Here is a 23,833-nt window from a genome sequence, read left to right as displayed (position 1 = left end):
CTGTAACTAAAAGTACATAGTCATTATGAACAACCCAGAGAAATGGTAAAACAGGCAATTTTCTAGATATTGTCTGGGGAAGGTTTTTTCAAAATTCTTGTGATTAGGAACAAATCTTATCATGATGAGCAAAGTAGTAGGTGGAAACTTTAATTAGTTATATTGACGAAGTTTTAGAAATTATTGCAGACTTCAGTATTATAAGGGGAAGTAGATCTATAATCAGCGATAGAAAAATCATGTTGGAAATATCTATAATCAAAGCTTCTTCTGTTTCTTTGAAGTGGATCCACTTATAATATTACTCATATAGACATTCAAATCACTGGAAATAATAGGTGATTTAATATGTTTAAAGCCCTTGAGTAAATTCATATAGACCAAGAAATTTCGCTGAGAAGATGAATATGATAATTATGATCATTTCTTGTGATGATAACACTTGAGTTAGAATTTCTACTGCCAGAGACAAAGTTTTAAAAAATCAAATTGTAAAAATGAAGTGTCAGAAGTTTGGCAAATTTAACATGTGTGAGTTATAGTCCATTGTGTAGAAGAATTGGCTTCCAAGTAAGCAAAAATAGGACATTTTTAAGCTCAGGAACCTTTCTCTCCAAAATGTAATGCACCTAATGGCATGGGGTAGGGACCAATTAAATGCAAATTTGTTCTTTTGTCAGAAATTTTGCTTTTATTTCCAACTGTGAAGGCAGAATTGTTGGTTTACTTTTGTAAAAAATTGAAAAACAATTCATACTTCTAATAAAATCTGGGTACATTTTTATTGGGTTATAGGGAAGGACTCACGCAAATTGTGTAGGTTTGGAAGTGTGCTGGCATCCATGTGTGGTAGGAAAAGTTGAAGTTTAATTGAATTGTAGATATGCTGTCATTTTAGACCAGCTTGTCAGAGAAGACAGAACTTGTGATGATTACTTTTTGTGGTGATAGAATTAAAGACTTTCAGGGAAGATTCAGGTTTGTGGGGAATATTGACAGGAATGGTCCCAATAGTCTGAGTGCCTGCTTTCTGCCAACCTCACAAGCTGCTATGCCTTTCTATCTCAGATCCCACCTGTCTCATGGGTACTTTTATCATTATCCCCATGTTTACAGATGAGGAGATGGTGGACAGGATTCAAATTTAGATAGCTCTGAGCCTCATTTCTGTCTAGCATCCTCTTGTCTCTGTTCCATATCATCTTTGAAACGTGTCCACCCACCCTTTATGTAAATCCTCAAGGATTGTTCACTACATCTTGGGGCAATGATGTAGCTTTAGACAGCTCTACTCACTCAAAAGTCCCTTCTCTGTTTCAGCTCATATTTGCCTCTTTGTGCCTTCTATGTATTAGCTCTAGGGAAGAGATATTAAAGATAGACTGGGGAAGGTAAGTAAAATAGGGAGCACTGCGTACTTGTAGGAAGAACACCATGAAAGTTGGAGAGAAGGTTGTGAGTCTGAGGCATTTGAAAATAAGTGCAAGAAGCTGTTCTATTCTCTCCTCCATTTGAATTTTCTTTTTTTATTTCAAATTAATATGAAGGTACAAACAATTAAGTTACAATGCTTGCATTTGTTAGGTAAAGTCCCTTTTGTAATTGTGTCCACAATCAGGACGTGTGCCATCTATCTTTACATTGTGCCCATTGGATGGGAGCTCACCCATTGCCTCCATACTCTCCTCTTTCCTCAACTTGCATTGAATTGATTTTTTTCTCTTGTGTGGGTGTGTATTAGTTTGTCTACTGGCTTCATATTAGTATTGAGTACTGGATACTTGCTTTTCCTTTCTTGTGATTCTTTACTAAGATGTGGAAACAAACTAAGTGCCCATCAACCCATGAATGGATTAATAGACTGTGGTATATGTATACCATGGAATACTATTTAGCCATAAAAAAGATGAGGACTTTGCATCTTTTGTATTAACCTGGATGAAGCTGAACTATATTTGAATTTTCATTCTCTTCTGTAGTGCCGATGGCACTGTGAAAGGATGGGGGTGTTCTGTTATCCAGCCAGCAGGGGGAGCAGTGAACTTGAAGTGACGTCCTGCAGGGAGCGAAATGCCTGCTTAGCACAATGGTTTACGAGTATTCTTACCCTGCCTGGTATTAATAGATTCCGTCTTTTAAAAGATTGTTCCTATTTGTTCCCCATTCTGGACGATAGTTAATTAATTCATCAGTCACCAACATCAATACTGCACTAGAAAAATACGTTCACTTTTGTGGGAAAATACGTTGCTAATTTCTTTAAATATGTGATGAATTGCACTTTTAAGAACCTTTTCCTAGATTCCAGTAAGATTTTTAATTCTGGGCAAAATTTATCCTATATCTTAGAGTTAGAATAATAGGTTTTCTTTGGGGCAGCCAGATGAGAAGACTGGGTTGTATGAGGTGATTTGAGGGTTCCTGGAAAGTGTTGTCCTGACAACATTTTATGGTGCCCCAAATTATAATCTCTTTTAGGTTAAATCTTATCATTTTTTAAAATTAAGTAAAAAACATTGTATTTCACCTAAAATGAGTAATTAGTCAACTTTCATTACAGAGTTTGTTTTTTCTCTTTAAAAAGATTCTGAGGACAGGTGCGTTTTGATATTATAAAGAATAAGACTGGGTCATAAAGTAACTGACAAGCCTTGTTAAAGCACAGGACAGAAAGCTCATGACAGGAAGGTGGATGAATGAAAACAAACCTCTATTTTGATTTGGGCTGGTGCTAGTCAGTGCTCTTAAGTCTTAGGATATAGGAGAAGCAGCAGGTTCTAAGAAAGATATGCAAGAAGAGATAGGAAAGTCATAGTTCAGAAAAACCCAGAGTTTAATGAAGTAAGTAATACTGGTTTTGTACAGTGGTTTATAACATCTTTCTGGTTCGTGGACCCAAAAGTTATCTGAAGAAAATTGTGAACTTTCTTCCAAAAAAAAAAAAAAATTCACATACATATAAAATTTGACATGCTATTTCAGAAATTCCCTGAAGCTCCCTCTCCTGCAGCCCATCATAGATCCATGTTTGGAAGGTAGTCTCTAATATGGGGGCAGAGTGTGTGAACCCCAGAAAGTCCACTAGTATAGACTCTTCTATTTGTATTTATTTTTTGCCTTTAAAATTTCTTTTCTGTAGAGGTTTTATATTGTACACATTCATACCTGTGTACCCATGCAACATTTATACATAAATAAAATTAGTCATCAGGGCTCAAATTGTTATTAAGAAGACACAACTCAAAACTTGATAGACTATCAATTTAGAAGATGGTGCTAATTAAATGTAAATTCTAGACTCTCCTCTCCTGGTATTAGAGGGCTAGTAATAAGAAATTAAATTAAGAGGTACTGTCAGTGGCTGGGAAGTTTTGGACCTCATGATGACCAGTTAATATTTGTTTACACTTTTCTCGGCACTTTCATACATCCCCTGTGTGGTCCCCCAGCAGTTCTGTGAGATGGATATCGTAATGGAAATCTCTGAGGGCAGGTGTCTTAACCAAATTCTCAGATAACTTTAGAAACTTTCCCAAGGGCCTTTGGCTAGTCAATGGTAGAAGCGGTACTCATAACCTTGGCTGCTGACCACAAATTATGTGCTCCTTTCACTGAACTGAAGGGATAAGTTGATCATTATGGGTTGTCTATGGCCCCATTGGTGCAGTTACTGGTTCTCCATGAGGACATGGGGTTGCTGAATCCTGGGCTGACCCAGGCACAGGGAGAGAAAATATAATTTAGCTACTTGATCAGATGGCCAGGAAGCTGAGATAATAATTCGGCATTAGCTCTCTCTTGTTGGTACTGTAATACCAACATATTTCAAAACAGATAGAGGGCTCTGGAAGGGTTTAGATACATCTATGTACAAAAAAAGATTTACAATGGGTTATTAAATGGGAGTTTGGAGGCTGGCTTCACAAGAGGTGCCAACCACTCTTTCTCCCAAATTTCCCTTGGTGCCACTGTCAAAGGCAAAGTACTCATCCAGATGGATTGTTGTTCTGACCCAGAATGACATTTCCAACTTTTCTTATATATAATCCAATTTCTGAACTTCCTTTTCAGTGATATTAAGTGGAATAGCATAAAAAAGTCTTTTGGCATTAAAGATAATAAATGCGTTCAGCATTGCTCAGGTGTCTCTGCTCTTTGCCAGTGCATTAGCTGTATTGATTTTAGAATTTTAAATGAGTCTTTTTACCAGACTTGATTAATATCCCCTCCCTAGATCTTGGCTACCTGCTCCTTCTCTCTCTTGTGTGCAATTTTCTTCTCTCTCACACTCATACAAGTTAGAGGGGCTGACCTTCACTTGACCAAGGGTTAAGAACTGTTCTAAGGGGTTTCCCTTTGGGCCTATTTATTGGCCTCTCCAGGCATTGTTCTGCATCCTTTTTTTTTCTTCTTGAGGCCTGGGGCTCTAGAAATACTCACAGTGGACCTCTTGGCTTGGTGAGTACCAGACTGTTCTAAGATGTGACTTCCAGAGAAGCAGTTAGCCAGACAGAGGGCTCACAAGAGAAATGAAATCTCTATCAAGAGAGGCCAGTTCAATCCAAATATCACTGTTACTGCGTGAGACAAAGGTTAATTTCCTGAGATTCCCTCTAATTAATTATTAGTGTCCTCTGTTTTCCTCAAAGGCCACTTCATTTAAAATTCTGTTCACACCTTATTTTTTTCTGTCTCTGCAACAGAACTGCAAGATCCCTGAGATGCTATTGCCTGGGACAGCTTGCGTACTCTCCCGTGTCTCTCCGGGTCTACCTGCTGGATAGTGACTCTTAGGCCAGGCTTTTCCTTCTCTTCAGGATGTGGTGGGCGGGGTGGGAGGGATGTTGACTGCCCTTTCCCTAGAGATGGTCACTCCTCAACCAGGATAGTTTTTACTTGTTGGCTGCTTACTTCTTTTCATAATGTTTTAATAGCACATTATGTGATAAATAGTAAAAGAAATAAAACTGCATTATAACTACATTATAGTAAATATGAAAAATTGGGGCCTAAAAATCATCCCTAATCTCACCATCCTAATGTACCTACTCTTAGCATCTTTTAATGTGCCTGTTCAATATATTTCTAGTAACAGTGTACTTGAATATTGTATTTTAAAGAATGAAAATTCCATTCTAAGTATTTTTTCTTTGTTCAGTCATCCTCATAAATGTAGGTGGGATAACAAAATTTCACTACTTACCTTATTATCGACTAGATATATTATAATTTATTTTTTCACTGTTATCCATTAGATATATCATTGTTTATTTAACTGTTTTTCTGATGTTTCAAACCAATGATTAAATGATTATTAAGTGATTGTTGGCTTAGGAAATCTGCGGAATTGAATTCAGGTTGACAAAGGTCACTATTATTATTTCCTAGCGTAGTATTTGCCATCTTATAGGGCTTCATTAAATGTGGGTTTTTTCCTTATACTGTGGTATCCAGACGTTTCTAACTGTTTTATCATGTAAGTTTACCGTGACCATTTCAATTGCTAATTTGTGTGGTGTGCTAACATTCTGATGCCAGGAGCTACATTTTCATTGTATGATTTGGTCAGGTACATTGAATCATTCCTGCCAAGTATAGAATGTTAGAGGTGCCAAGGACTGTGGAAATAACCTTATTCAGTGGTTTGTGAATTGGTGCACATTACATACGTAGGGTACGTAAGAATACTAATTCTTTACTAAAACTGAATGTGGTGGGCAAGGCCTGGAAATCTGCATTTTTAACAACGATCCCAGTGTTCTGATTTGGATAGTGGAAGGACCATAATTTGGGGTTGCCATATGTTAGTAGACCTTGGTAACTTTTTAGAGTTAATGTTAGATTTTCATCGTGTTCAGTTTTCTGCCTTTAATTGAATCTCGAGATGACTTTATAACAGGAGGCAAATATTACAATCACAATTATGTTCTGCAACAGGAAATAAGTTCTAAATGAATCTTAACGTTTTACTTGACACATTACTATGTTTAAGTGTATTAAAGATGTCATTAAAAGGTGCAGGGGAAAAAAATGAACTTGATTTGGCAGGTAGGTGTTCATGGTACTATTATCCACAAATGTCTGTGCTAATTGACAGCACACACATTACCTCTTAACAGGCATTGTACTCAGCTGCATCAGATTTAAGTGTATGGCATTTTTACTGACTATTTGAAACTGTTTTAGGTAATAGTGTTAATTGTGCATAGACCAACTTTCAGCTGCTATTGCCAAATGCTTAATGGATAATAAACCAGAAGGTTCTATGGCTTTTTGCTTATATTAAGCTTATGTCAACAATGCATGTTGCTTGGGTATTATATATTTTTAATATGGCCAATGCTTAGTAGAAGTGAGAAGGAATCTTTCCCGTATTGTAGATATGGAAACTGAGATGCAGAGGCTCAGAGGTTCCAGGTCACTCACCCACAAGAAGCAGAGCCAGAATTGGAGTTCATATCTCCTGGGTCCTCGTTCTCTGCTCTTTCTACCATACCAAACTGCCCTTTTTGCATAATTTCCATCTAATGGAGGCACTTGGTCTAATGGTTGGTAGAGATGCATGTTTATATTGCAAAGAGCATTGAAGCAAGGAATTTTACTCAGTATTTTTCTTTTGGAAAACCAAACATGCTTTATTTCATTTTTTCACAATTTATTTAAACATCTCACATATACAAAATAGGTACAATTTAATTTTTTTTTTTGCTTGCCCAAGAAACAAAGCTTCTTTGGAACCATGGAAGAAGATGAAAATGAGACTGGCAAAGAACAAATGCTGAATTTAAAGAAGAGGACGACTTTGGGCAAATAATCTGCATACTTTTAATTGGGGATAGGGTGGAAAATACTGATGCTAAATCAAATTAAAAAAAAAAAACCCACACAATACAACTCAACACAGAGAAGTATTTCTTCTCAAATTCATTTAGCACCATCAACATTCTTCAAGTATCTGAAACACTATTAATTAGCACCTTTGTATTGTGAACAAAACAAAACAAGTCCCTCAGTTCCTCTCTGTCTAGGTCAGCACCTAACGATGTGGATCACACTCACAGGAAAGTGTTTTGAGGTAGTTTAAACCTTTGGAAGTTTGGGTTTTAAACTTCCCTCTGTGGAAGATACTCGAAAGCCACAAGTGGTGCAAATGTTCATGGTTTTATTTTTCAATGTTTATTTTGGTTTTCTTACAAGGGTTGACATTTTCCATAACAGGTATTAAGAGTGTTGAAAAAAAAATTCCAAATCTTTTGGGGAGGGGAGAGGGAGAGGAAGTTAATTAAGTTGTATTGCACAATGCTCTGATCAATCCTTCTCCTTCTCTTTTGCCCACAATTTAAGCAAGTAGATGTGCAGAAGAAATGGAAGGATTCAGCTTTCAGTTAAAAAGAAGAAGAAATGGCAAAGAGAGAAAAATGTCCAATTTTGGTTTGTTTGTTTTTAAAATTTAGGTCGAGTTCATTTATTTGAAACAGACTGGGCCAATGTCCACACGGATTTCTTGGTCTGCGCCACCAATGTCCAAAGGTGCAATATCAAGGAAGGGCAGGCGAGATGGCTTATTTGTTTTGTATTCAATGATCGTCTTTCCCCATTCATTTGTCTTTTTCTGTTTAAAAAAAGAGAGAAGAGAAAAGATCCATAAGGCAGCACTATTTCTGAATCTGATAACGCTTGAATATGGATTGTATAAGAATCACTTTTTGGCTTGTCTGTGTCATTCTGAAGATGTATGTCCCAGATTAACAAGTTTATATTTGAAACAGCGAAAAGGTGTTTTTAGGGGGAGGAATTCTCTCTCAGTGTAGTTAACGTTTTTTTCAATACATGTTCCAACTGACTTTATTTCTACAATATCATATTTAGGATTGATGTGTATGTTTGAGGGAGGGGACTTGGATGGATAGGTATGCAGTGTTGCTTTTAGTGAATCTTAATTTTTCTTCTGTTATAGCATATTGTAGATAAAACATAAAAATCAAGTATTGGCCACATTAACAAGCAAAATAAAATACACATGAATTATAGCTTATGCTGTTTAAATCTGAAGAAATTCTAAGTTCTGGTCATACATCACTATTTAAGAAACTCATATCAAAGGAACACAACTTGTACATGGACACTATCCATTTCAGTATTTCAGAGGGCCCTGTCTGATAGGAATGCTTTGGATTTACCATTGGAATTTGAATAAAGCCATTTATGAAAAACGATCAAATTAAGTTAGGTCTCTTATTCTTTTGTTCGTTTAATGGTCTAAGCTAGAACTCCTCCCACCCCCACTTCCCATATTTCCTTAATACTTACAGAACAGCCATCTACAAGCACAGTGTAAGTGAACCTGCTGTTGCCCTCGGCAACAAGTTCAACATCGTTGGAGCCCTGCAGGATGACAGCCTTCTTCAGGCTGCCCGTCTCCTCATCCATGTATGCAATGCTGTTCTTGCAGTGGTAGGTGATGTTCTGAGAGGCACGGTTGGCCAGCAGGCGCATGAAGGCAAGTTGGGTAGCCATTTCCTTGGAGGTCACTCCTTCTACGTTGTATTCAAACTATGGAAAATAAGATGGAATAAATTTCCAAAATAAGATGGATAAAATAAAATAAATTCTGGTTAAGCAGAGAAGGACTTGGATACTAAGAGTCAAATTAAAATAAGACCTGGCATAGGCAGGAATAATGGATTCAGATCTAAGCTTTAGGAAAAAGGCACTTTTTAAGCAAACTCAATTTACTTGTCTTTGAAACATCAGTTACCTAGACGGACATAAGACTTACAAGGCTAAGAAAGGCAAAGTCATCTGAAAAAAGTATCAGTTTCAGTTAAACTTTATGTGTATGTTTCTCCTTTAGAATAAGAGAGAACGATGATAGAGATTTGGGCTTCTTTATTTTTCTGTAATTTTGTAATTTATTGAATTCTTTAGGCATTCAGTAAAGCTGGTGAAAAGGTTTAATTAAAGACTGGGAAGAGCTGCTCTCATTTTGAAAATGCATATGCATGGGCATAGGGGTAGATACTGGCCAGTGCTCCTTTACAATCAATGACATTAGTCAGTTTCTCCAGTGAGAACTAAGTCAGGTGTGAATAATAACCTTGAATTATATGGATGTGTTCAATCAATCTGTCTTCTAATGTGCAATTTTACACAGAATTAGAACTATGTAAAAAGCAGGTTCTTTTAATGAGCCCATTTTGTAAAGAGATTAATATGTGGATAATCAAACAATCTTAACCAAATATTATCTGGTGGGAAGAGAAATGTTTGTAGGATTTCTCACCTGTGTGCCACCATTGATAGTCTCTCCCACCCAGATGTGCTTCTTGGCCTTGGAGCTCCTGTACTTGACTGGGATATTTTCAGGTTGGGCCTGAATGCAGGTTTCACCAGTAGAGAAATCACAGTATACTTTGATAGCATCCATAGTGCATCCTTGGTTAGGGTCAATCCAGTAGTGACCTTTTAAGAAAACGAGACCCAGGTCATGAAACTTCTCCTTGAGCAGAACATGGATTCTAATAAACTAGTAAGACACTGATTGCTACAAATAACACTTTAGATCCTACTGTTAGAGCGCCCACCCAGATTTAATAGGACAAGAGTGGCTGTTTTCAAAATGAGTTTTTCTCCTCTCCTCCATTAAAAAAAAATAAAAAAAAATGGGTGCTTATTACCATGAAAAGGGCAAATATATATATATATTAAGAGAAATTTGAGGATGGGTGCTAGTTTGGAGAAGAAAATGATGCCTTATTAATTGGGCATGATTTCATATAACGTACTTTTTGCCCAAATAACATTTTCATTCTAAATGTCAGTGGAAACAAATTTTGAAAAGCTCAGCTTATGAGAAGGGTCAGTCTGGTGTGGATGCCTCGACCTACCGCTGCTCCACTCGGGGTGGCTGAGTCTCAGATCCCGGCATGTGCGAGCTGGGTTCTTTCTTGAGCCTTCAGGAGTGAGAAGGGTCTCAATCTGGTTGTTGAGAGACTTCAGAGTAGCATCAACTTCATAATCCTTGGGTCTGAGAGAAGGTGGTGAGCGAGGCTGGTCAGCCCTGTAGAAGTCTCCATCATAACCAAAGTCATAACCACCACCACTGGCACCAGGAGGCCCAGGAGGGCCAGGAGGACCGGGAGGCCCCTGCAAAGGTGAAGGAGAGAGGAGAAGTTTGGTATTTGGTTATGGTAAAAGACATCAGTAATGGGATTTTTTCAACTGAACTTTACACAAAAGCATGTTCTTCTTTATTTTTTCACAGTTTTTGGCTGGGGCTAGGTTTGAACCCGCCACCTCTGGCATATGGGGCCGGCACCCTACTCCTTTGAGCCACAGGTGCTGCCCAAAAGCATGTTCTAAAAAGTAAAAAAGAATCAAGTTCATACAAATAAATAACTTTCAGGCTTACTTTCAGGGATGGACTTAAAAAGCCTATTGTACACAGATAATTTTCAGATACTTTAGAGAATATTTTGAAGTGAGTCTACTTTCATGTGTTGTCATATTGTCTTGGAGTCTGAAGAAAATATTTCTTAAGTCAGTGATGTTCTTTATTATTTTCCCAAATCATACTTACAGCAGGACCTTGGTGACCCTGAGGGCCTCGAACGCCAGCAGGTCCAACTGTACCAGGATGTCCATTGCGACCATCTTTTCCTACAGGGCCAGAAGGACCAGCAGGGCCCTAAGGAAGAAAGACAGCAAGTTCATGTGGGCTGGTGAAGCCCCACAAAGGTGTAGTGGCCTGGGGCTCACTGCCTGCTTTAGCCTCTGCTGCTGCAAACACAAAGCAACCCTTGGTTTTACCTACCCTAGGACCAGCGGGACCCACAGAGCCAGGAGCACCTTGATCGCCATGGTGACCCTTTAAAGAGAGAACAGAAAAATCACTTTCAGAACATTAGCTAATAGGTAGCTTTTTAAAAAACATTAAATGGGAAACTTTAGTTTCAATGGACTCCGGATTGAGAAAATTGAAAATGTAAAGTGGGGCCCTTTTCTCCCATTATGTCTATTACATTCAATTATTTTTCTTCACAAGCTATTTCAGCAGTGCAATATTAGTCATTCCTCTAATTATATTTATTTTAAGTGGGGTTGAAGGACATTGTTGCTGGGAGATTTTAATATATGTATATTTCTAACTCTCTTAACCCTCACCTTTTCGTGTTGGGATGAAATAGCATTGCTGAGAGAGATGAAGTTAGCTAGAGAATGGGCAATGGATATGACGTAGGATGTTTGAGAACAACAGCAGTGAAAATGTGAAGAAGATTTTTTCCTTGCTGAAAACCTTCAGGGTCAATTTACATGCAAGATGGCCACATTTTACTTACAGCAATACCAGGAAGACCTTGCAGTCCACCATGTCCCTTTAAGCCAGGAAGACCTCTGGGCCCCTTATCACCAGGCTCTCCCTTGTCACCTCGGACGCCTTGTGCACCCTATAAAGAGAGAGAAAGATGGGTAGAACTTTTACCTTTTTTGAAATATGAGACTCTTCTGCAAGTACTGTTTAATCCATTTACAAAAGTAACTGAAGACCTGAGAAGTTCTAGATGGGATCTCATCTCTCCCAGTAATCTGCTTTAGTTAAGCTGTCTCAAAAGTGGCTAGATCCTTATAATTATTTAATACTAATAAGCAGAAAAGACTTAATACAGATTGTTTGTATCAATTTTCAACATGCAGCAAACATTTTTTTAGAAATATGAAGTCTAGCCTATATATTATTTATTTTCTAATGCAGGCTTTAGATTGATTCTCCCCAAATATTAATTTGTAAAGAACTCTTCACCAGGTACATACACTAGGACCTCTTGGACCAACAGCACCGGTAGGACCAACAGGACCAACAGCACCCTGTGAATTGGAAAAGAAACAAAAAACACAACTCATCAGCTAGGTCCAAGATCCTCATCTCCATACCCGCTGTCCCCAAGTGAAGCCCCCGAGGAGGACTACATTAAGGGAGTGATATTTTCGAACTTACAGGTTCACCACGGTTTCCATGTTTGCCCGCAGGACCCACAGGGCCGTGAGAACCAGGAGCACCTACAGCGCCAGCAGGACCAACGTTGCCGGGGTAACCACGCTCTCCCTACCAAGGCAAAATGAGCTCAGCATCAGTCTGGCCTGTATTCGAATCATTTTTAAATTAGAGAAAGAGGAAAAGTGTACCAACCTTGTGTCCAGGTTGACCATCACGACCTGGGGGACCATCGTTTCCAGGGTTGCCCTGTGAAGACACCACACAAAGGATGGCTCTTGGTGAGACTCTGCTTTAGCAGCCGTTGTGTTTTGGCTGCTCTATCTCTGTCACTCCTGGTGCTTAGTAGTGAACCCCCTATCAACAAACTAGGGACAAGAACTTACCAACCTAGATTGCATTTAACAGGTGTTTTTGCTATTTGGACCTGGTTTTGAAATGTGCTAGTTAAAAGCCCATTCATTCCTTAGCCCAAATGATTTTTCGTATTTTCGACATTAAGTGTAGATATTATGGAGAAACAGACTATCTTATTCACACATTTGGAACAAGAGAACCTCAGCTCAAGACATAATGTTACACACACGAAATCCTGCTTGGTTTTATTTTACAAACCAAGTGTTGAACTCACATCACGACCAGCTTCACCAGGGGCACCGTTGACTCCAGGATTACCCACACCACCAGAGGGACCACGGGCCCCAGGAGGGCCTGCAACACCAAGAGGACCAGGCTCACCCTAAAGAGGCAGAGAAGATAAAATGACATTCCTCTCAGAGGATGGATGCTAACCTCACCCACCAAAACCAATCTTAGCCATGAGATTCTTGTTTCAAGGGAGAAGGTGGATTGAGTGTGAACGGCCCACAGTGTGGTACAAAGTATCAAAAGTTTCATCCCTATCTTCCTTCTCCACACTTAGATGGTCAGTACTGTGTGATTATGGGGCATTGCTTTGTGTAAAGTGAGCCTAGTTTGATCCAATATCCCAAATAAATGAATTCATAAAGTTGATAGAGTTTATGGAGATGAGATGGTTCTAGTTGCTGTCATGGATCAGGCTTAATGGAATGATTCAGAACTTCCAGAGTTTCTTTCCTCTTCCAGGATGAATGATGCCAGCATTTCATATTGCAGAGGAGTAAATGCAATTAGAGCTTATATCATTCTTAAGCTTGTAGAAAGAACAAAAATCATTCTGCATAATGTTAAGCTGTGTCTTTACACTGTGTATCTAAGTAAGGTAGCATTAAAGCTTCTTAGATAAATGATGTGATCTGTATAAAGAAAATGCCATGAATAAAGATCTTAAGTGGAGTTATTCAGTGATCAACCTGTCACATTTGAAGTGGCAGTTTTTGAAATCTTTTGTTATGTTAATGGGAATCAGAATGGTGTCAAACACTCACCACAGCACCAGCAACACCTGGTAGACCACGTTCACCTCGGGAGCCAGGAAGACCCAGAATCCCAGGAGCGCCAAGAAGGCCCTGAGGCCCTGGAGTGCCAGGAGGTCCCTGAGCAGGAAGGAAAGGACTGAGTATTCCAGGGAAGAGCCTCAGGGATATCCCAGGTTGCTTGAGGACTGTGGGAATGAGTTGCCCTCAGCTTAGAAAGACTAATGGCCTCTTAATGGTAGGATATATCCTTGGATAGCTTTTCTTTCGTGGTGATGACAATGGGTTTGCATCTTGGCACATATACTTTTTTTGTCCCTGGTTCCTACTTGAGACCAATGGTGCAACATTTAAAAATATATGGTTGAGGTTACTAGAGCCACTTGAGGTGGTGGAATAGAGTTTTTTATAGAACTCTGAGGGATGCAATTTTATTTTTTTTAAATTTTTAATTATTATAGATACATGATAGTTGCACATAGAATGGAGATTTCTCATAAGGAATGAAAAGATAGAACTACCATATGATCCAGCAATTCCACTACTGAGTCTGTATCCAAAAGAAAGCAAATGGATATTTCAAAAGGAAGCACATTTTGATTTTGGACTCTAAAGTAATTAAGGCAGCTTTCAGAATAGCACTGCTGCTGGGCAGTGCACGTTTCAGGAAACGGTAGCTTACTGTAGTTGACTAATTTACAGTAGGATGGACACAACAATGGTATCCTGTTCTGATCCTGGGACTGGTAAGTGCCCTCCACAGGTTAAACTGTTGCTAGGATAAAATGAGTTCCCTTGTGTATTGCTGCCCCTGTGATGTGCTTTTTGTGCATCTGCAAAAGCCAAGGCACCTCAGTGTATGCTCAACAGACTTCCTGCAATACTAGTCAACAGATGTATGTCACATGAAGATGTATAGGAGCTTTGTTTTGATTCAACACAAGCCATTAAGGAAGAGGGGTTTGACATCACTTACAGCGGCTCCAGCCTCTCCAGAGGGACCTTTCTCACCAGCAAAGCCAGGGGGGCCAGAGGGACCTGTTTCTCCACTTCGGCCAACTGGACCTTGGTCACCACGAGGACCACGAAGTCCTTCTTTACCAGAAGGACCAGGGGGACCAGGAGGACCACTCATACCCTGAAAGCAAATGTACAAGATCATTTACTGTTAGTCATCCTTCCAGAACCTGGAAGAAGGCAGCCAAGATTCTAGATTGCAAACAAGCAATGCAACAGAATAATATCAATTCAGGGAAATGGTTAAACTTTTTAACATTTTTTCTTTCAGAAAGAAGCAATTTCTGTCTTCCTTCTGCTAGGGCTGTAATAATTGAGGCAGATTCTATGGCAAATTTCTGTGAGGAAAAGCAATATTGTGCCATCAGTACCCTGGAATATTGGAACCAGAGCTGTGCAGATCTGTAAGAGTTGGTCGTAAATGAATGGGTCCTGGGGTTTTGGAGGACTCTGCCCATTTCTTTTTGAAGAAAGCCAACGTTGGCATTTTGTTGATAATTGAGGAATCACATGTGCTCTCAACTAGGTTTAATTAAATGCCTACAGGGAATGAAGTTTTTTTATTATGAACTTGTAAAAGGATTCCAAAAAATCAACATCTTTGCTATTTTTTTTCCAAAACCTTAACTGGAAGACTTAATCCTTGGTAATTAATTAAATTCTCTTGAGTCCTGACAAGAGAGTCTGAATCAGAATTAAATTAGAGGCCAAACCACCTTCAAATTCAGGAACAATTATACCTTAACAATGGAGGCAGAATGTTAGCCATAAAGGGTAATTAGATATGGAAATAATCTGATACGTGACTAAAACTATTCTGTTTTTTATTTTTAACAAAGAGACCACGCTCCTGAAAGGAGACTGGGGTTCGCATGAATAAAAGCCTCTCAGATTGACATTATAAAATATAATTTGTGATGGTTTGGCCTTAATAATTCAGAAAAACTGATCTCAGACCTGGCAAGTAATAGCAAGCTTTAGTGATATGTTTTCCTAAAAAGTCTCTTACCAGTTTCCTACTGGGTCTTTTGGCTAGAGTAAATGAAGAGGGACATTCAGATTGATTTACTCACAGAGGGTCCGGGGGGACCAGTCCGTCCAGCAGCACCAGGGAAACCAGTCATACCCTAAGAACCAAGCACATTAAAATTCCACAGTCAACACCTAGTCCTGGAATTTGGTTAAGATGGGAATTTATCCTTTGGCAAATCCTCAGCACTTGTGACCAGGGATGGACCAAGGAGTGGATAGTAGGCAGCTTCATATAGGGTGTTATTTAACCAGGAGTCAGAAGACCCTCATTCTCCACACATCTTCCTTCCTGGCTGGCCACCAGCTACAGTGCCCATAATTTGCATTAAGATTTTGGTGGTCTTTTTTTGAAATGCTAACATATTCTCTGAAGGTTATACGGGCAAGAAGATAAAACACTATGTCATGATTATACATGAATGTGTATACATTACTAACTCTCTTAACCACTGCCTGGGTGCTGAGAAAATGACCACTGAATAAGTAATGATGTTTACAGAGGAAGCTACAACAGGTGACCTAGAGCATTAAGCACTGTCTAGTGGGGAAAAATGTCAGTGCGGCTCATTCCTGGGGAGCTCTGGGTCTCCAATGAGTCTGGGTGATGGTGCTGGACACAGAGGGGAAAGATTCAGTCAGGCAGAGCAAGAGGACCAGCAACAAAAGAAGAAAGGCACCAAAGAATTATTTTCCCCACTTCACAATTAAACTGCTCAGGTGAGGTGGTAGCAAAACATTTTGCACTGAGTTCTAGCTGGGTTAAAATCAATATCAATATCAGAATTGCTCTGAATAGAATGAACTTGAATCTCAAGAGTCTGTTCACAGTAGTCCACATTTATCAAAAACTTTCAAGTTGCTCCTAATGGGATTCTGAAGAGAGAGAAGTGATCAGAGTCCATTGCAAATACTCACAGGGGGGCCTCCATCACCACGACCTCCAGCAGGACCAGGGGGACCATTTGGACCCTAAAGGCAAACAAAAAAGCAGGGTTAAACCACAAAACAAACACTTACAAATGTTACTCTTTTCTTCAAAGGGATCATTCTCATAACTATCAGAAGAAAAAAAAATCAGAAATTAAAAAAATGATTATGTTATATAAAATGAAAATTCTTTCACCCAAAATTTATTATAGGGGAAAAAAACTCCAAAAAACCCCAAAACAAAAATAAAGAAAAAAATCCGAGTTCATTCTTCAATATTACCACACTATGGGTTATGGGAGAATTAAAATAAGACAATATTTATGAAACTTTTATAAAGTGTAATATTTGCAGTATGCAAATGTTAATTCTTCTTCTTTAACCATCTTTGATCTGATAAATCCCTTAGCGTATAGCAGGCACTTGCCTGCTGTGTGTTGTATGATGAGATCTCATGAAACTACACAAGCTGTGTTGACCACCAGTGAATTCAACTTACAGATGGGCCAGCGGGTCCAACAGCACCGGCGGGGCCAACAGCACCATTTTCACCCTTTGGCCCTTTGGCTCCTCTCTCTCCTTTAGCACCAGGTTGTCCAGCAGCGCCCTGTAGGAAAGGAATGGTCACAGCTCTGGTATTCTGACCCACTCTTCTCCCCAACTTGGAATGTTTTCAGATTAACCTTCATTATGCGATACTCACAGCAGGACCAGCAAATCCATTGGGGCCAGCAGGACCAACCTCACCACGTTCACCCTAGGTGGGAGAAGGGGTTTAAAAATGTCTCAGCAATCCTAGTTTCATCAATGTCTAAAGGTTGAGAGGAAGGAGTATCCAGAATGAGCCAGGTTTCCACTTACAGGGCTCCCCCGAGGACCAGCAGGACCGGCAGGGCCAGCAGCACCAGCTTCACCCTAGAATGGGACCAAAGGTGGGTTTGTTAATGTGCCTCCCCTACATGCTCAAAGGAGGAGAGAGGAGCATGGGGGACAGGGGGCTATTGTCAGACTTTGTAGTTGCCTTGGAAGGGATAACTAATGGATACCTCACAGAGTAAAATGAAGTGGATTCTTACTCCATTTTGGGGGCTGAAACAGTATTGGTTGTACAGTTGCAAAAACACTATAAATCAGTGCCCATGATACCAGAAGGAGGACATTTTAATTTTTAGATGGACATAGGGCTGATCTATTTGCTGCAATCTTTGCAATACAATAAATAAGATCTATTTTAAGTGGACTGTTTGATGTGAAATGGGCACGCTATGTATTTTATTGATTTTTTACAATTGAAGGCTTTGAGAAGGCTCAGTGCATTAGGAAACTGTTAATGGGCAGCAGGGAAAGACTCTAAAACAAATGATAAGGATTAGCGTATAGATCAGATAGCTGGCACGTCTTTAGGAAGGGAAAGAGAATTTTAAACACAGAGCATTTGTTTCCTGCCACCCTATTACAACAGCTAGGTTTGGAAAGAAGTGGGCTTTATCCCAAGTCATAAAAATGAATTGCTGGGGCTCTTTGGGACTAGGGCAGACAGGAAATTTTAGATACTGCCATCACAAGTCAGTGAAAATGCATTCTTACCCGGTCGCCTGTGGCTCCAGCAGGACCAGGGGCACCTACAGCACCAGGAGCACCCTAGTGCCCAAAAGGAAACATGTCTTATTAATAGTACCCCATACCATCAAAAGTGAATCTTGTCAACCTCTTTGCTATGCTCACAGTGACTGAGATTTTCAGTCTTCACACTCTGGTTAGACATCAAGAAAGCCTATGATGCATTTTAGTTCTAATTATCAAGACTATCAGAAGCCACTCTCAGGAGGAGAGTACCCCAGTCATAAAATGTATAGAAATATGTAAGTCAAGAGCAGGTTGGAAATGTGAGAGATCTGAACTCTCTGCTCCTGTAACATTCCCTGGAGAGGAGCAAATGGGTAGCCTTGTTGGGAATTGTTAGAACTGTGTGATTCAAAGAAAGGACTATTACAAATGAGCTACAATGAGTTATCAGCTCTGAGGGAGAGGTGAGGAAAGAACCAAGGCTGGCTGTGGCCTGGGACAGCACAGGTGCTGACTCCCTAAGTAGGATAATTATGCCTTTATGGGATTATCTTTGGCATCTCTGTGGCATTAACAGTTAATCTTTGGGGCTGCCCTTTGAGTGATAAATTTCTACAGTGTTCATTTGAATAATTGTAGGACCTCATTAGAGGTTCTTGCTTTTTAAAATTTAAAAGAATTAGAATTATTTAAAATGCCCTATTATCACTTGAATAAGCATTTAATGTTCTATGAAACCTGGAGCTTTTGGTGTGTAGTTGGTGGTTGCTGTAGTTAATATTAAAGCAAGTAGGAAATTCAGAATTTGATTTTCAATCCTGAATCAATCAAGAAGTAAATCGTGTGGGGATTTTTCCTTTGGAGCATGTTTAGTGATATTGCTGGTCATAGATCCAGAGAGGAATGAAATGATAGCTTACTAACTTTGAATCTTTTTTATTTTTTATTTTTTTGTAGTTCTGATTTGGAAAACTCAGTTCCAATGAAGTAATATGTAGAAGAAAAAGAAAAATCTAAGTATAAGCAAACATATAAAACTCCACTCACCCGAGCACCATCCCTGCCAGTAGTACCCATTTCACCTCTGGGGCCAGTTTCACCCTGAAAGCATAAAGCAAGAACAACTTTTTGTTTTCGAAAGAAATTTTTGAATCAAAATGACTATGAACAGTGTAACCTAATTCTTTGTACCCTCAATGAATCCCAAGCAATAAAAAAAAAAAGAATATAAAGGTTTTATTTTTTTTTTTTTCAGAAGATGTTACGCTATCATCAGTCACTGGAGACTCTGAGTGATGTCTTGATTCCCTACCTTTAGATAAGAGGCTAATCAAAGGGGGAAAAAAAAGAAAAAAATTCAAGACCCTTTCCAGATTATCATTAAACATTCTCTTCTAATTTCATACACCCTCTTGAAGCATAATCAGGCAAGGTACAAATTCATGTGGACAGAATTAAAAGGCAACATCGCAGTGGGCTGCAGTGCCTGATCACTTTTATGGCATAACTAATGCAGCAGCACGGTTGACAGCTGTTCAATATAGCTTCTTCCCATTAATTAGGGCAGGATGAGGCATTATTGTTAGTGGCATTAAAATGAGCCTCATGTATTACTCAACACCATCTGTTTGCGTGAAATTCCATGGTAGCAAGGAATTTTGCCAGATTAGTGAGTTTAGAAATGCGTAGGTGCTGGGTGGCAGAGGGAAATATGTATAGAGAGATATCAAAATGCTACCAGACCACCTGCCAAGAACTGAAAATCGGGCATCCTTGCGTGGCCTTCTTTGCTAGAGTTCATCAACAATATGTATTAAAGTCCAACACTCAGAGGTACCTTTTCTCCCTTGCCTCCAGGCATGCCAGCAGCACCCCTCTCTCCTGGGAGTCCACTGGGACCAGATGGACCAGCAGTGCCTGGAGCACCAACCACACCAGGTTCACCCTTGAATCAAACACATGTGAAATCAATTATGTCAGTGGCAAAAGAAGAAAATAAAGAACCCAGCTCTTGAAGAATTCCAATTTAACCATTTGTATAGATCGCATTCTTGTCTGCTTCGAGACACAAAGACCAGCTATTGAAAGGAGAAAGAATGTAACAGAGAGAAAAACTATTAATGATGCGGTGACTAGGGACACAAAGGTAGTGGGAGTGGGTGATGGTGATTCCTCAATAACCTTCTCCAATCCTCTTGAGAAAGGCGGGCATGGAGAAGAAGAGGGTAGGACAATGGGGAGCAGACAGTGAAAAATGTTTGCCCACAGACATTTTTCAAGGATAAGTCTCTTAGCCCAGACAGGAAGCGTAGAGACTTTGTCAATGTTTGTGTTCTAATCGCCTTAAGAGTGGTGACTATAGCTTCCGTTTTTGTATAAAACCCTACAATTCCACATACTTCAAACCTGTTGACAAGCTTCTGAGATTAATAGATCCTTTTGAAAATGCTACCTCATAGAACCATATGTGCTTTCTCATTTTCTTTCTCCCTCTTACCTTGCTTTTCTTTTTTTGTTCCAGTAAAATCCTTTCACCTATTAAAATCACTTTTTGTAACTAATTTTTACATTTTTTCCCCTTAAAGTTAAGAATTAGAAGTAATATGAGTTCCCTTTTTTTTTCTTGCGGTTAATTTGTTTCCCAGAAATTTGTAATTCCATCTATTTTAAAATCTAAACAGAGATTCTGTTTGGGAACCCAAGTTTTCAGACTCATTTTGGGGGGTGGATGTCTAGTCAATTTTCATTATCATAAATTCACTATTACAGTTTAGACGACTTTTTGGCATTTTACTCTACAGGGTGAGATATTGAAAAAGTACTTTGTTCTCTAATGATAATGTCCCATGTATATGATATTTTTAGATTAAAATAAAAGCACAAAAAGTGTGATGAGAAAAGGGTGAAAACCCATACTAATTCATTTATGTTTGCAGAACACTGGAATTTTCTCTACAGTGTTTCTTTTTCTTTTCTTTCTTTTTTTTTTGGTCATGGTTTGTTTGTTTTGAATAATTCAGGTTCACTGGAATCAGATTGTTATTTACTGAGAGGGAAATCATCACAGAACTGAAAATAAACATCTGCAAAGCAATTCTATTGTAAAGGCTCCACTTATTTTAGAGCAGACTGGGCCAAAGCAGCAACATGTAAACATACACTTTTACCTTGTTTCCATCAGGCCCTGGGGGTCCAGAAGGACCACGGCTTCCAAGAGGACCGGAAGGACCAGCAGCACCACTCTCTCCTGGGGGACCACGTTCCCCCTGTAAAAAAGTGAGTGTCAGAAGCATTGCACCACCATTCATCATATTCAGAGCTACCTGTTCTAACATACCAGAGTTGGCACCTGTTTAGATTTTAAACCCTGGTTCTGCCATTTATTAGCAAGTTAAAGTTCCTTTGGTTCCTAATTTCTTCACTAGTAAAATGAAGGGATGGGATGAGATAATCTCTAAAAAAATCTCAATGGGCTCTAATGTTTGCAACTAGGAATCCAAACTTTGTTGCTTCTAATGTCTAATAGTCAACCTTTAGAATTTATTTACTTTTTTTTTTTTTTCTTTGATAGATCTATAGGTAAAATAGTTATACTGGTTATGTGCAGTACTCAGAGGAAAAGATTGTCATTTTAGTGAATTAATAGTGCCAGATATATTAAATATTTTCATATCTATGTTATATGTAATGATAATAATCTCATAATGGTTGTAATAATGTAATAATCTCATAATAATGTAATAATAATAATAATGTAATAATCTCATAATAATGGTTGTAACGCTTATGATGTTCAAGGGGATATATACGTGTATGTGTATATGTCGCTTTGTCTACCTATCTGTCTAAATATCTGCCAATTTACATCTCAAATAGGTCCATACTGTGACTGTTTCAAAGGACTTTGTTCTATGGTACTATAATTTTTTTGGCACTAACCTCTTTTGGGCTTCCTAGATACATACAGCCCAATACTAGAACTAGCAACATAACAGGAAATTAGGGGCAAAGTAGTCATTCTAGATAGGCTGATCTCCATGGACAAACTAAATCTATATATTTTATCATTCTCTATAAGAGAAGACTCATGAGTTCAGCTTTAGACTTTGATCATCAACACACATTGCAAAAATGAAGTTTAGAACTTAGTAAGATACTACTTTTCCTTGGCTCAAGTCAAGACACTGTCATAATTATATCATACTTGTCTATCTAATACTAATTCATTTCTGAATGGCCATGTAATTATTGAATAGGAAATACGGGCAACTGAACAAAAATGTCTATCAACTTAGAAATCCAATGCTCTGTACAGCTCGCATTTTACTCTAGAAGTGTCAGGAACTTATTGCAAGGTCATCAGGGTTAGGGAAAAAGCATTACTTCTTTGAAAACACATTGCTGGAGTTTATGGAACTTAATTAAGTGACACTTACTCTTGGACCAGCAGGACCAGGGAGACCAAATTCGCCATGGAGACCCTAGGCAAAACATGAGAATAAATAAGGCATGAAATTTATGCATGATCTCTAAATTCACTTACGATTAAAATCCAGGAAAGATTTAAAAAGAGTAAAATAAAGCTGGTTCTACCACATGAGTGCATAAGTGCACAGACTAGTGCATGTAAGAAACACAGAACTTTTAGTGTGCAAAGATAAAAACGTGAGGCAGAATTCTACTGATATCAAAAATGTTATATATCGCAGAGCTCGATATCCAAACAGTTACTTCCCATTATTTAGCTTATTGTGTTTAAAAAAGCGACAAAACCGACTATCTCCTTTGATAATATGGTAAGTAAACATGAACAATATCAGACACGGCCTATTTTTAGCTATATAACAGACTGTCTTCTTAATAGAAATTATCATATTCTGTACATTACCTAGTTAATTGTACACCCAAGTGTATCTCTTTTATTACTGACCAGCTGTCTCCTTAATGTGCCCCACTGTTGACAAAGGAGACTAGGCCACAGAATGTAACTAAATTGAGACACATTCATCACAATTACAGAGAAAATGACTCAGAACTCATGCCCTGATTGTGGATAGCCGTGTCATGTCTGAATGCCAAGAAAAACATTAAAAGCAATTTTTCAGGATCTAGTTTGATGGAAAATCAGTGCGTTTACTTGTTCACTATGGAGAAGGAAATAATTTGTATTTTAACGTGACCAAGAACAGTGAAAAAACTAAAGCTAGTAAATGAAATATTCCTTGATGGATTTTATTCCATCATGTGATGTTTCATTAAATCCATAAAACAAAGTAAGTTGAACTAAAGTAAGTTGGCTCATTCTCTCCATCAGCACCAACGCATGTAGAACTCTACTGTTAACATATGAAATGTCCCTTTTCATTTTATAACTGCGCTGCAGTAGGGAATTAAATGGGGAAATTCTGAAATGGAGGTGAATTTACTATCACTTATTTTACTCACCCTTTCTCCTGGTTTGCCAACTTCACCAGCTGGACCTGAGGGGCCAGGAAGACCCTAAGTGAAAAGACATACAAATCTCAATCTTACGGCTGTGCTCAGGACATTTGCTAATAATTGAATTTGGGAATAGGGACTACCAAATGTCAAGTAGAGCATGATTCTATGTTATTAAAGCATTACACAAAAGTTTGTTTTTGAAAAAAATGCACCTTTCTTTGCTTCAATTCTGAAATCAAAGCGTGATTTACAGCTGATAGTCTGGCCAAAGGCAGGATTATTGTGTGTTTTAGTTGACTTACCTGGAAGCCTGGAGGACCAGCGGGACCCTGTTCGCCTTTTCCACCTTGGACACCCTAAAAATCATAGGAAAGATAGCAGAAATAGCAATGTATACCACCATTATCATCTAACTATATAACTGTTGGACCGGAAAGTAGAAATGGTCATTTGGAGGCAC

General features: G+C 38.7%; 1 protein-coding gene across 1 annotated transcript in view; it reads right to left on the bottom strand.

Annotated features, from left to right (window-relative positions):
* Positions 1-6,608: 6,608 nt before the first annotated feature.
* Positions 6,609-23,833, bottom strand: part of COL1A2 (collagen type I alpha 2 chain) — a 36,409-nt gene continuing 19,184 nt past the window's right edge. The window contains exons 28-52 of the mRNA XM_003782677.3: positions 23,676-23,729; positions 23,377-23,430; positions 22,368-22,412; positions 21,099-21,197; positions 19,769-19,876; positions 18,979-19,032; positions 17,953-18,006; positions 17,227-17,280; positions 17,069-17,122; positions 16,865-16,972; positions 16,354-16,407; positions 15,480-15,533; positions 14,366-14,527; positions 13,402-13,509; positions 12,624-12,731; positions 12,188-12,241; positions 11,996-12,103; positions 11,812-11,865; positions 11,340-11,447; positions 10,814-10,867; positions 10,580-10,687; positions 9,888-10,146; positions 9,284-9,462; positions 8,311-8,553; positions 6,609-7,612 (exon numbers count right to left, since the gene is read on the bottom strand). Coding sequence (XP_003782725.1) covers positions 7,466-7,612; positions 8,311-8,553; positions 9,284-9,462; positions 9,888-10,146; positions 10,580-10,687; positions 10,814-10,867; positions 11,340-11,447; positions 11,812-11,865; positions 11,996-12,103; positions 12,188-12,241; positions 12,624-12,731; positions 13,402-13,509; positions 14,366-14,527; positions 15,480-15,533; positions 16,354-16,407; positions 16,865-16,972; positions 17,069-17,122; positions 17,227-17,280; positions 17,953-18,006; positions 18,979-19,032; positions 19,769-19,876; positions 21,099-21,197; positions 22,368-22,412; positions 23,377-23,430; positions 23,676-23,729 — 2,484 coding nt within the window. The 3' untranslated portion in view covers positions 6,609-7,465. The remainder of the gene's footprint in view (positions 7,613-8,310; positions 8,554-9,283; positions 9,463-9,887; positions 10,147-10,579; positions 10,688-10,813; positions 10,868-11,339; positions 11,448-11,811; positions 11,866-11,995; positions 12,104-12,187; positions 12,242-12,623; positions 12,732-13,401; positions 13,510-14,365; positions 14,528-15,479; positions 15,534-16,353; positions 16,408-16,864; positions 16,973-17,068; positions 17,123-17,226; positions 17,281-17,952; positions 18,007-18,978; positions 19,033-19,768; positions 19,877-21,098; positions 21,198-22,367; positions 22,413-23,376; positions 23,431-23,675; positions 23,730-23,833) is intronic.

This window comes from Otolemur garnettii, unplaced genomic scaffold (genome assembly GCF_000181295.1).
Source record: "Otolemur garnettii isolate 467f Iridium unplaced genomic scaffold, OtoGar3 scaffold00005, whole genome shotgun sequence".
NCBI lineage: Eukaryota > Metazoa > Chordata > Mammalia > Primates > Galagidae > Otolemur > Otolemur garnettii.
This window is presented reverse-complemented; position numbering and strand designations above follow the sequence as displayed.